Genomic DNA, 14,087 nt, shown 5'->3' on the forward strand with positions numbered 1-14,087 from the left:
CATGACATCTGCTCTCACTCAAAGATGATGACAGCCCACACTATTGATAAAAACACCCTTTTTAGTCGTTGAAATCCTATTCTAGTCTCTCTCGAGTACTAAGGGATTAGGATATAGTATTCCTAGGCCGGTTCAAAGCCCCTTGAAAATACTATAGCCCATTGCTTATGAGGATCTTGTCTTGTGTTTCTCTCGAATACTACAAATATTTTTAGCTTAGGTTTCTCTCGAACACCTAATCTTCATCTAAGAAATGGACACTCTCATACCTCTTACAAGCCTAGATGGTGAAGTATTCATAAGCAAAGCAAGAAAATACCCAAGATAAACAAAAATTTATCATTAAAATAAAGTTTAAACAACCATTAAACCAACCACCACCAAATAAGTTAGTTCATGGTGGGGTTCGAAATATCCAAAGAACAAGCCTTAAAATATTCCTTCCAACAACCCAAAAATAATATGAAAATAACAGCAAAGGGAAGTGAGAAGAAGCCTTCGACACGCATCATCGGAGGTCTCCTCGGCCACCATGAACCACCTTAGCTCGCTAGCTCCTCTTGAACGCCTAGCTCGCCACTCCTTGGAGCTTTATCAATAGAGGAACACCCAATGATGAAGAAGGGAAAAGGAGAATAAAAATGAGATTTTTCTGGTCTATGCGTCTGCGTGTCTCCCCTTCTCTCCAATGAGGTGTCATATATAATAAAAATGTCTAGGGGTAATGATGAGGTTGTTGGGTGCAAAAGACCCCTTATATCCCTAGAATCGCACCATATGCGTGAACCTTATCCTCTAGGTGGAAGTGGTTCTCTGACAGGCAGTAACAGTAATCATTTCACGTGCAGAGCCAGTTGTCCTCTTACAGTTGTATATTTTTTTTCGTTTTCTGCGCCGGAAATGCCAAGGCAGTTCAATCTGCTTTAGCAACGTGTGATGTCACGACATTACTTCCCCAAGAATCCTTTTGTCTGTTATTCCCTACACACCACAAATAATTGTACATTTATCTCATACAACACCAATAAGAAATAAAACAACAATACCACCACAAATGCAACTATATGCAAATACATGATTCTAAAATGATTAGAATGAGCTTTTAAACAAACAATAACCCAAGTGAAAAAGGCCTTAAAAGTAGCCTTTTTAGGAAGTTAACACTTGCCTTCACTAAGCTCAGTTCAACACAATAGAGTCTTGCACTTGCATCCATACAAGGCTTCATAAGGAACCATCTAAATACTTGCCTCAAAATTATTGTTGTAGGCAAACTCTACCAAGGTTAAGTGATCCTCCCAACCACCCTCAAGATCCAAGACGTTACATCTGAGCATATCCACTAAAAGCTGAATAACTCGCTCGAACTGTTTGTCTGTCTACGGATGAAAGGCAGTGCTATAAGTAGTCTAGTACTCAAATCTCTATGCAGTTCTTTCCAGAACCGAGAAGTGAATTATGGATTTATGTTGGATATAAACGAGATGGAGACCCCATGCAACCTCACAATCTCGCGGATGTAAAATTAGGCCAATCTCTCTGACGTGTAATCCATATGAACTGTGAGAAAATGAGTATATATTTGGTCTAGCGATCCACTATAACCTACAGTGCATCATGCCAAAATCTCATCATCGAAAGGTCGGTTATAAAGTTCATCGTCACACTCTCACATTTTTATTAAAAAATTTGAATTGGTTGCAACAATCCTAAGGGAACTTAATGTTCCTCCTTGACTTGTTGGCACACTAAGCACTTAGTAACAAATTTGGACACTTTTCTTTTCATGCCCGACCACCAATACAATGGTTGAAGCTCTTAGTACATCTTATTACTACTTTGATGGAAAGAGATGGGGCCACAATGCGCTTCATGAAGGATATTGTCACGAAGTTTTCTGTCGACTGGCACACATAAATGCCCTTGGAAGTACAATAAGTTTACATTGCGTAACTCAAAACTGGGGGCCTTACCTCGGAGGACTTTCTCTACTAGGGCCTTCAACCACTTGTCTGAACCTTGCAATTTCTTAACTTAACCCACTAGCTCGGGTTCAACTCTTAACTCGTCCAAAATACAACCTGAATCAGTCAAACTCAGATGTGCTAGCAAAGCTCGCAAGTCTACCTCGGTCTTCCTACTCAGAACATCTACAACAATGTTTTTTTTACCCAGGCAGTAGTCTATCCTTTAAAATTTGTACCCATCTTCATTACCTCAAGTTCAAATACTCCTGAGTAAGAATATACTTAAGGCTCTTGTGATCCGTGAAGATGTGAAACTTCTCTCCGAACAAGTAGTGCCTCAAAATCATCAAAGCGAAAACCACAAGTTCCAAATCGTAGGTAGGATAGTTTCATTCATGAGGCTTGAGTTGACGAGACACATAGGCCATAAATTTACTTTCTTGCATAAGAACACATCTCAAACCATTTAGTGATGTATCACTAAACACGGTAAAGTTTTTACCTGATCTGGTTGCTTCAAAACGGGGGCTTGCGTAAGAATATCTTTCAACCAGTCATAACTCTCTTGGCGCTTCACATCCCATATGAAAGGAACTCCCTTCTAAAGCAACTTGGTAAATGGTATCGTGATCAAGGAGAATCCCTTGACAAAATGGCGATAATATCCTGCTAGGCCTAAGAATCTTCACACCTCGGTGACACTCTTCGGCGATTCGTACTCTAGTACTGCTTTGATCTTTTGGGGATCCACTCAGATTCCATCAACTGATACAAAATGACCCTAAAATATCACTTCGGTTAACTAGAACTCATACTTCCCAAACTTGGTATATAACTGACATTTATGAAGCGTCTGTAGAATGATACGAAGGTCCGATCATGCTCTTTCTAAAATCGGACACAAGAATATCATCGATGAAGGCCACTACAAACTGATCCATATAGGGATGGAAGATATGATTCATCAAATCTATAAATGACTTTAGGGCATTGGTGAGTTCGAACGACATCACGAGGAACTCTTAATTGGTCGAACATAAACTCTCGTAAATGTTGGCATCCTTAACCTTCAATTGGTAATACCATGAACTCAAGTCAATATTGGTCGAACAGATCATATATCCAGTGAAGACAATAATGGTTCTTAATGGTTAACTTGTTCAGTCGTCGATAGTTACGATGCATAACCTCATCAACCATCATTTTTCTTGACGAAGAGGACCGACGCTCCCCCAAGGTGAAATGTTTAGTCGAATGAAACCCTTATCTAAAAACTCTTGCATCTGATTCCTTAACTCTTTCAACTTTGTTGGAGTCATGTTATAGGGTACAATGGACACTGAAGTTGATCCTGGAAAAACTTTAATGTTGAATTCAACCTCACAGTCAGGTGGTAACCCCAGTAACTCCTCCGGGAACACATAAGAGAACTCTTGCACGGTATGTTCTCAAGCGTCATAACGAAAACTCGCATATCCACAACATGCACCAAGAAGGCTTCACATCCCTGACTTAACAATTTCTGAGCTCTTATTGCTGAAACAATCTTGGCAGTGTAACTCGTACTCTCACTAGTCATCACTTCCTTTGTCACATCGTCCTTATGAAGTATAAGTTGTCTCATCTTGCACCTTAAACTTACGTCATACTCGAAGAGCCAATACATGCCTAATATCACATCAAACTCTCGAAATGGTAGCTCTATTAAATCGACTATAAATACCTTAACCTGAAGTTCTGGATAACGATAGTGAACCTTGTCAACCAAAACGTCTAATCCTGGGGGACTAGACATTATGACCTCTATTTCTAAATCCTTAGCTAGGATATTCCTCTCTCGTACAAGGTCACAACATACATAAGAGCGGGTGTATCTAGGATCTACTAATGCAGTAACTGGAATAGAGAAAATAGTAAAGATTCATGAAATCACATTTGCAGCATTACACTCCTCCTGAGTGTGCACGACATAATGGTGCGATGATACTCGGGGCTCCTAGACGGACTTTGATTTGGCCGTGCCCTGACTATACTATCTTGAAGTAGCTTTGCCATCCCTGAAAGACCCACGACCACATTGAACAAATGGCATTGATCTCTAAAATGATGTGGGGGTTGAGCTTTGAGCACGGGGGCAGTCTCAAACAAAATGATCTAAAGACCCACAACTGAAGCAACATCCAGTCACTCTGTAACACTCTCTAGGGTGTCTACGCCCATAAGTCGCACATACTGGGTGAGTTGGTTTCCACTCAGACCTACTAGCACTCAAACCATTAGCGGATTAAAAAGGCCTTCTGCGTGAGTCAAATATGCCTTCATTATACGATCTATGAATTGTCTCTCTAGAAAGCCCTATTGGTGGTCTCCCTGAACTCTATGGGGCCTTGGCCCGCTTCACTGATGACAGAGATGGCCTAGTAGTTTCTAGAGCCCTCTGACTCTAACATGTTGAGTCACTCACCATATGAGCTTTCTTAAGAAGAATTCTCTTGACTACCTTGGCCTGACAAATCAAGTCCATGAAAATTCGAGAGGATCGACTGCCAACTTAGTCTGAATATCCAGGTGGAAGATCTCCATCAACCTCCGACAACGGTGAGCCTCCATCAAAATGAGCTCTAACTCATACTTACTTAACCTCAGAAACTCCTTCTCGTACTTTAGTACGATCTTGTCCCCTCCCTATGTTAGATATAGGAATTGATCCCTCAAATCATCAATATGGGACTCCCAATGTATTTCTCCCTGAACTCCATCAGGAAGAGATCCCAGGTAGATCTCTTTGACTCAATCGCCATCTCAACAGTCTTCCACTAATCGATCATGTCACCCTTTAGAATGGTAGTTACACACTCAAGCTTTCCCTCGGGAGTAAGGTGCAACTGACATAAGGTGCAACTGACGTAATGTGCTGAGAGTCTCACGAAGCCCCTAGTCTACAGATATGAGATCATCTTCCCTAGATCCATAAAAATCAGTAGGCTTGTACCTACGGAGCCTCTTGAGGGTTACTACAGGCTAAATGAGTGGTACAGGTGGGGGTGAAATAGCAGATAAATTCATAATGGTGCGGACTATCTGCCGAAGCATCGAGGTCAAATCGAGGAAAAGGTCACCTCATCGACACCGACGTGCCCAGGCATCTCGTGCTCAAAGTATGGGGCATATTCGTCTCCAAAATCTCTAGCCAAGGAGGCAAGACCCTCATTCTGGCCCTAATGACTAGGAACGTCATCATCATCGATATTTGAAACCTAAAATTAGAAAGAAAAGAGAGGTCACTATCACCATTCTAGAATCTTAAGTATTCTTAACACTTTAGGGCATGTACTCACATACACACTTACTGACTTTGACATGCGGGCCCTAGGAACGACTAAACTTGGACACTCTGATTCCACTAAATGTAACAACCTAATTCAATTTGACCTGAAGATCCATAGATTATGATGTCACGTGGAATCACCGAGATGGTCAACCCAAAAATTTCTTTTTAAAACATTTAATAACATCAAAATCATTCATCATAAATTGTGTGAAAATGAAATTGAGTTTACAAAGTGTGGGAGTCTCCTAATACATACAAATACGTCCATACAGTATAAATCGAAATAGAGTTATGACTCAAATAATATAGGGTCCATATATAATACATGCCCACTAAAATAGACTCAAGACATACTTTGTAATTCGTCTGGTCTTGAATATACTGAATGCGATAGGCTCCTCGACAGTCCCTCTACTAACATGCGCACGGAAACACATTCTATACGTTGAGCTCACAAACCTAGTTCCACGAGAATAACTATGCAATACTACATGCATTCATTTCATAAACATGCCAGTGTGCAAAGTCATATACATGCAAAAGTACATAACATACATGAGGTAGGCCAAGTGGTGAGGTCGTAGGAATTTATGTGCATCTCGGACATCACGCTAGTCTATCTTGGGAGTGATAGCTTCGAAGTAAGAATTGGAATTTACGTGCATTAGAACTTATATCCCTTAGTCTATCTCGAATCCTCGAGAGGTCGAGATAAGGACATAAATTTACTTGCATCAGAAGCTCACACCTCAAACCTAGTCGAGCAATGGGCACGATTCTAAAATTTTACGTGAATCGGAATTCGTACCGGTACGACCCATAATTTACATGCATCGAATATGTACCATTAAACATTATCTGTGTTATTTGTAAGCAAAGGACAATCATCATAATGCTAGAGTTACTCGGGTGTCCTGGCCGTTTCCCGAGTATCACACAAGGCAAATCTTATGTCATCCTAACTTGTTTGATTTTTAGGTGATAAATGAGTTATCTTGATTGTTTTCACTTGTATTGGATACTTGTAGCTTATACAAATTTGAAAATCAACCCGATCACTGAAAGCAATTTATAAAAATTGTCAAAAAAAAAACACTGTGGGTTCAATACTTTGCCAACAGTATTGATAATGGACCCCTGAGTGTCGATACTTAATGAGTATCAATAACAAATTTTTCTTCGATGTTTAGAAAAAATACCTTGATATCAATACCCCTATGGGGAGTATCGATACTCTACCCTGGGTATCGATACTCCCATGAGTATCGATACCAAAATCAGCTTCGATGTTTTCAAAAAGGCCTCAGTATCAATACTGGCCATCTGGGTATGATACTGGACTCCGAGTATCGATACTCCTTGAATGGGTATCAATATTGCCCTTATAAAATGTTGGGTTTTAGCCTTTCACAAAGAACAATATCGGTAATATTCTTTTAGTACCGATAATGATGAACTCGGGTGCTCTGTTTTGAGCACAAAATTATACTCAAATCACACCCATTCACTCCCTTAAGACTAGTAAAGCTTATTAGAGTTTTATTTGAGGTCTTAGAGGTGAGAAGGTGTCAACTTTCAAGCTTATAACACGCAAATACGAATTTCACCATGAATTTGCTCTAGCATGCTTACATGAACAAAACATACCAAAATGCTCATACGATGATCTAGATGTGTTATGGACAAGTTAGAATCATGTTACCTTGAAGCTATGTGACTGAAAAACGTTCTCAAATCACCCAAGGACCAACTTTTCCTTGCCCATAGAGTTTTTAGCCCCGCCCTGCTCTTGCACTAATCAAAACCTTGGAAAATGAGTTATTAACTCATTTTTGAACTTAGGAATGTGTTAAAACGATCCTACAACTCAAAACACTCCCAAAAACGGATTAAACTTCAAGAGTCCATAAACCCCTCTAAAACCCAATTTTGGTTAACTTACTCGAACCTTGCAAAAGAGGGTTTAAATGGAAGCTTGAGAGATGAAGGTTGTAGTTCTTATCTTGGAATTCTGTAAAGAGGCTTGAGTTTCTTAAAGATTCAAGCTTTAGCTTGACTTGGAATGGAAAAGGATGAAGAAGAAGAGAGGAAGAAGACAAAGCATATGATGAAAAAGAGGTGGGGGTTTTATACATGATATCATCCCATTAATTGGGAAATCAACCTTTCATTTGAAAAATGGGTTAATTACTTCCTTAGTTTCTTCACATTAGTGTCCATATTAAAAACACCCTTTCTATTATTTGTTGGCTCAACCCAAGCCTAAATCAAATGCCACTTGAGTCAAAATCTTCTTGGGCTAAGAGGATTTATTATAAGGTCCAAATCAAATAAACCCGAAATTTTTAACCCCTATTTTGGGGCGTTACACTAACCTTCTCAAAATTAGCTTCTGAAAACACCAAAAGGTCATATGCAAATCGAATGTGAGACAAACTTAGTTCACTAATCCCCACTGAAACACCTTTCAGGACTCCCACATTCACAGCTTTATTTAGGAGCCAGCTCAAGGCCTCGCCCACAATATTGAATAGGAACGGAGATAAAGGACATTCTTGTCTCAACCCTCGCTTTATGTTAAAACTATTTGAAGGTCTACCATTAACCAAAACTGCAATGATAGGCGTTAATATGCAGTATTTTATCCAGCCCCTACATTTCTTACCAAAGTCCATCTTTTTCATCATGGAAATCAAAATATTTATTAGTAACAATGATAGTTAATCTTCCCACAACATGCTTTCTTGAAAAGATAAATCCAAATAATTATAAATTTAGCATTGATAATATATTAAACACAACCCCATGAATTTGAGTGTGAGAGACACATGATCATCAAATATCAATAACGGATGCATTGCATGGATATGAATCCATCTCCTTTGACTTCGCGTTGTGGATGATGGTTCGTGTAACTTAACAACAAAGCACAATAAAATAAATAAATAAACAGACCTAAACATTATTTCTTTATTTTCCATTTAATTCAAAGTTATTTATACCGATGCTATAAAAGAACAAGTTATTTGTTCCGTCCTTGTGAACTTAAAATTTCTTTGGTTAACAAAGGCAGAAGAGAAACAGGTCTCACATGGCCTGCGTCAGAGAAGGACCCCACTCTCCAGTCCATATACGCTCCCGACAGCCCGTCTTTACCACCCTCTCTCTTTTCACACGCAACCACGATCACCTTCTTATTCATTCCTGAGAGTAAACAACACTAATGATCTCTAAACTTTTAGACTATTTGTATTTTAGTCATTAACTTTTAATTAACTATTATTTTGATCATTATTTTAAATTCTATTAAAATTTTGATGTAATATGTTAAACTCTATTTTTTATTTTATCTTAAATAACCCAAAGCTTCCATATTGACAACCACTATAAAAATTAAAGGTCTGCTTATTTTACTGAAAATATTTTTCGGAAAATACTTTTTGTAAAATGAATTATTTTTTCTGGAAAACGTTTTGTAGTATTTGGAAAATGTTGTGTTAACTATTTTTCACTAATTGATGATTTTTCTAAAAATTATTTTTTACAATATTAAATACAATGAATAATATTATTTATCATAAAAACTTTATATTATTATTGTTGAAATGTTATAATAATTTATTCATTATTATTAAAATATTTTTTTATAATTTTATAAATAAAAATATTAAGATTATTATATACTCTATTGAAATCAAAATATATTATAAATTATATTAACTATTTATAATATTTTAAAAATTATTAATTAATATATTTTAAATATTTTTATTAAAATATTATTAGATAATATCTTAATATATTTTATAATATTTTCATATATTTAAAATAAAATTATATTTTAATATCTTTATTAAAATATCTTAATTAATTAATAAATTTTATAATATTTTAAAACAAAAAATATAGTATCTTATATTATTATAATATAATTGAGTATATTATTATAAATACTAAAATTATAATATTATATTATTAAGAATATTAATAAATATATTTTAAATATTTTAATAATTACTATTTTGATTAAAATGATATTAAAATATTATATTAATATTAAATAAATAAATAAATAAATAAAATTATTTTTAATATTTATTCTTTGAAGTGAAAAACTTAGAAAATGGCTTATGAAAAATCAGATTGTAAGTTATTTTTCAAAAAATACAAGGAGATTATATTAACCAAGAAAATGTTTACATTGACCTTCCAACCAAACACTGAAAAATGAGAAAATATTTTACGTGAAACAAAGCAGACCCTAAGTTTTCAACTAATGAAGTAAGAAAGTTTTAATTTTTATTTTTAATTTTTAATTTAGATTGGGATTTGATGAGATTAAAAGATTTTTTTTATGAGATTGAATCGAATGAAAGAAAGAAAAAAGAAGAAGACTAGTTTGATGGTCTTATGGATAGGAGAAACCATCGAACAATTATAAAAATGATGACAAAAATGATTCAATAGTTCAATACTTTTGTTGGTTTCTGATAAATCTAAATAGAAGAACTGGGAAAGGGGAAAAGAATAGGAATCATTTAGTGATGACGATGAGAGAAAGAACACTAAACGTTGACGACGTATGTAATTTGAGTAACAGATGCCAATTTGAAAGAAGACAAATTTTAAATTTAGAGATTTTTAAGCTAAAATGAAATAACAAAAAATAAATTTTATCATATCGCGTCAACTTTTCTTAAAGGAACTAACTATAATAATCGTAATAATAATGAATTAAAAAGTTCATAAATTATATTACAAGTTTTAAAAATTTAATAATCAAAATACAATGCTCTAAAATTTTTATCAATATGGTTTATCCTAATTTTCTAACCGTTTAGTACAACTATCATCTCAAATTCTCAATTATGAAGAAATAATAATAATGTTTAGAGATAACAAAACACTGCTCTAAATTTTTAAAAAGAAAGAAATATACTGTTATAAGATCCTATTAATTTGTAAGTTTCATATTTTTCCCATTTTATATGCATTTTTTTGTTACATTATGTATGTATTTTCAGTAAAAAAAAGTATTAAATTGTCTAAATTAACTACAAATAATACCGTCGATCAAATCTAAATCTTAAAAAAAATATCATTTTAATACACTAAATGTAGGTACAATCTCTGATAACTCGTCCCCTATTTTTATATAAAAAAACTATAAATAATATGTGGTCCACAAATTGGAGCATCCAATGCTTCGGATTTGGGCAACGAATTGCAGTGTTGGAAGTAGTTCTCTTATCTGAATTACATGAACAAATTTGGCAAACTTTTAGCTCATTTTTTCTCAAATTTAACACTCAAAACTCTCACTTGCCAAATCTAGAAAACCTTACCTCCCTTGTATTAATAACGTTCAATATATTTGATTTTTTATATAATCTGAGGTGATTACAAGTAATATATATTTTAAAATTTTTTAATCATAGAAACACGCATAACCTGGAAACTTAATTACTTAAACTCAATATATCTAGAAAGAATAATATTAACTTTGATCACTGAGATCACTTGATATGTTGAATTTGATTTTCTTTTTTATTTACAAAGTAGACAAGAATTTAACTAACATTGATTGAATAATTGATTTTTTTCTGACATAGAATAATTGATTTTTTTCTGACATAGAATAATTGAGGTTTTAACATAAAATTACAATTTATAAATACATATTCGAATATACTATTAGCAGAATTACTTGTTACAAGGTGTAATTAAACTAATAATTGAATAATTCTAAAAGAATTTAAAACTTCAACCTATTATGCTAAATCCTCATTGACAAATGTTAATTATAATTGTTGTTGATAAGGTGTTAGTTTTTTTAGAACGACATGGATGATTAAAAGGTTGTATATTAGTAGTTGTTTATAATTTTTAGTCATTAATAATATATATATATATATATATATATCTATTTATATCTTGCAGACACAAATATTCGAATATATCTTAAGAGAGTATAACACTATTTTATGGAAGCTACTCAACGAGTTTATACGGTGTTAGTTTTAAATGTTATATACTTACAGTAAAGAAGACAGTGAACTAGTAATATGGAAAACTACACGTGGGTTCTTCGACCAATTCGTAAATTACGGCGACTAGTGTGAAAATTCGTTAATTCAATGCTCCAACCCAGCCACTTATACAGTTCAATCAGTTAAACACCAAAAATATAATAATAAAACAGAGCAAAGTCTAAGCACCGTCCACTAGAGCAATGAGAAAACAATCCTTTTGCTAAGAAAAACTTCATTCATATTCATATTGTTACATTTGAAAACGGGATTCCAGACCAAACCACATGACAAAACTGACACCGCTGGACCAACTTTTCCTTTCTTTTTTCCAACTTTACTGCTTGGATGCGAACTGGTTAACCAAAGACAAAGCATTGCTGGTGACCTGAGCGACATTGATGACACGACGTCTAATGGAGGCCTTAACCTTGCCATCCAAACCCTTCCCCGCAAACCCATCAAAGCAAGTGTTCTCATCGGTCAGTGCAGCACTAACCCACGTCTCCACGTTGCTGATGTGCCACAAGAAATCTTGACCCTTGGCCTGCCCCATGTGCTTCAGCTCTTGCACAGACTTGCTCAGCCTGTCCACGCCTTCACTCATCTCTTCAATGCAATCTTTGATTGCTTCGTATTCCCTCTTCTTGAGCCCCTTGAATTTCCTCATCTTGGAGACGAATGCCTGTGTGGCCCTCGCCCTGTCCAGGCTCACCGACAGGGCTGTCTGAGCCAGCTGCCGTGGGCTCTGCTGGATGGAAGGGGCGAACGCAGCCAGGGACTGGATGCAGAGGGCTGGGTATTTAGTGGTACTACATGAAGACTTGATGAAATTGGAGGCGTGAGAGCTTGCAGCCACAGGAGATCCGGCCTCACAACCCATGTATACAAGGGAAAGAAAGAGCAGAATAAAGGAGGAACTTGCCATTTTTTTTCTGGAGGAGGTTTGGAAATTTGAGGCTTGGGTTACGAATTCGGGAGACTGGCAGTGTTTTATATTTATAGAGGGTGGGGGTTGGATGAAATCGAGTGGCGACCGTGTTTCTACGACTACACTGGGCAATTTGATGCGTATCATGTTGGGTTTTCTAATTTGCCAATTGCCAATGATCCTACAGGGACAGGGAAACTGTATTGGATTCAATACACGGGGCCCAAAGCTACCGACTTTTAAAAAAGAGTGGGAAACGGTGAATGGATGGGGATATTACTATTGTTGAATAATAAAATAATAATAGCCAAGCTACTTATCCGCTAGTGGGTCTCAAAATATGGAAGCTAAATTCAAAGAACCACAGCCATTAATAATCAAGAATTTCTACTTCAAGCTTGAGCAGTTTTTCTACGGCAAAACTCACGATATAATGCTTTCAAAATAAATAATTCACGAGATAATGCACTCTCCATATTATTTGTTGAAATAGGGTGAAATCCACAGTGTTGGCCGTATGTCGCCATGCCTTCCGGGCGACCTACTACGTCGCCATGCCTTCCGGGCGAGCTGCACAGAGATAATGGACGTTTTAACGTCTGCATGTGCCATGCATGTCCCCAACATATAGGTCGCCATGCCCTCCGGGCGACCTTGTAGGTCGCCATGCACTCCCAGTGACCTTGTAGGTCGCCATGCACGCCCGGCGACCAACGTTGTGATTCCAGCTGCTGCTCTGCTTTGGTGCTTTGCATGGGCCAGTGATTCCAGCTACTGCTCTGCTTTGGTTCTTTGCATGGGCCAGTGATTCCAGCTGCTGCTCTGCTTTGGTGCTTTGCATGGGCAATGCACATGGCATGGGATAGGTCGCCATGCATGCCTATGGTCTGCTCTCGCTGCGCCTCTGCTCCCATGCAGCGTGAATTTAGCTGCATTATTACAGTCGTTATTGTTGCATTATTGCAGCCCTTATTGTTGCATTATTGCAGTCCTTCAGCTCACTTGAATGACAATTTGAGGGTGAATAATTGAAGCAGACGAGGTGGGTGGTTGTATTATATATTGGATGGGGTTAATGAGTGAAACATAAAAGAAAGAAAGGGAGAAGAGAGCAAGGGAAAAGAGGAAGAAGAAGAAAGGGATAGCACAACATCGAGGTAAGTTTTTTAATTATTTAAATTAGTTTATTATTTTAAATTATTAGTTTCTTAGTTTATGGTTTAAGGTAAAACAAAATTTTAGTTAATTAGTTAGTTAGTTTAAGGTAAAACAAAATTTTAGTTAATTAGTTTGTTAGTTTAAGTTTTATTATTGTTATTTTAAGTTATATCATACATAAATATAAAATTATTTAATTAGTTTGTTTGATGGTTATATATTAAAAAAATAATTAATTAGTGTGTTAGTTAGTCTAATATTTAATTAGTTTGTAGTTAGTTAAATAGTTAAGTTATATATATTTTGGTTGTTAAAATTATATTATATAAAAAAATTAGTTAATTAGTTTATTAGCAGTTTAAGTTTTATTATAATAAAAAATAGTTTATTAGTTTAAGTTATATAAAATAATAATTATTTAAATTAATTTATTGTTATAAATTTTTAGTTAATTAGTTTATTATTATAAATTAGGGTAAAACAAAAAATTAGATAATGAGTTTGTTAGTTTAAATTATTTTATTGTTAGTTTAAGTTATATCATATAGAAATAAAAAATTATTTAATTAGTATGTTTGATAGTTACATATTAATAAAAATAATTAGTTAGTTTGTTAGTCGTTAGTTATATATAAAAAAATGTAATTAGTTTGTGTTAGTTAAATAGTTAA

At 35.3% G+C, this 14,087-nt stretch overlaps 1 protein-coding gene across 1 annotated transcript; it reads right to left on the reverse strand.

Moving 5' to 3' along the window:
• Positions 1-6,751: 6,751 nt before the first annotated feature.
• LOC120124917 (21 kDa protein-like) lies at positions 6,752-12,310 on the reverse strand. Its single transcript, XM_039143474.1, has 2 exons — positions 11,664-12,310; positions 6,752-6,762 (listed from the first exon to the last, which is right to left on the reverse strand). The coding sequence occupies exon 1, from the start codon at positions 12,253-12,255 to the stop codon at positions 11,665-11,667; it is 591 nt and encodes a 196-aa protein (XP_038999405.1). The 5' UTR covers positions 12,256-12,310; the 3' UTR covers positions 6,752-6,762; position 11,664.
• Positions 12,311-14,087: the final 1,777 nt, after the last annotated feature.

The sequence above is a fragment of the Hibiscus syriacus genome, unplaced genomic scaffold (assembly GCF_006381635.1).
Source record: "Hibiscus syriacus cultivar Baekdansim isolate YM2019G1 unplaced genomic scaffold, ASM638163v2 tig00110429_pilon, whole genome shotgun sequence".
Taxonomy (NCBI): Eukaryota; Viridiplantae; Streptophyta; class Magnoliopsida; order Malvales; family Malvaceae; genus Hibiscus; species Hibiscus syriacus.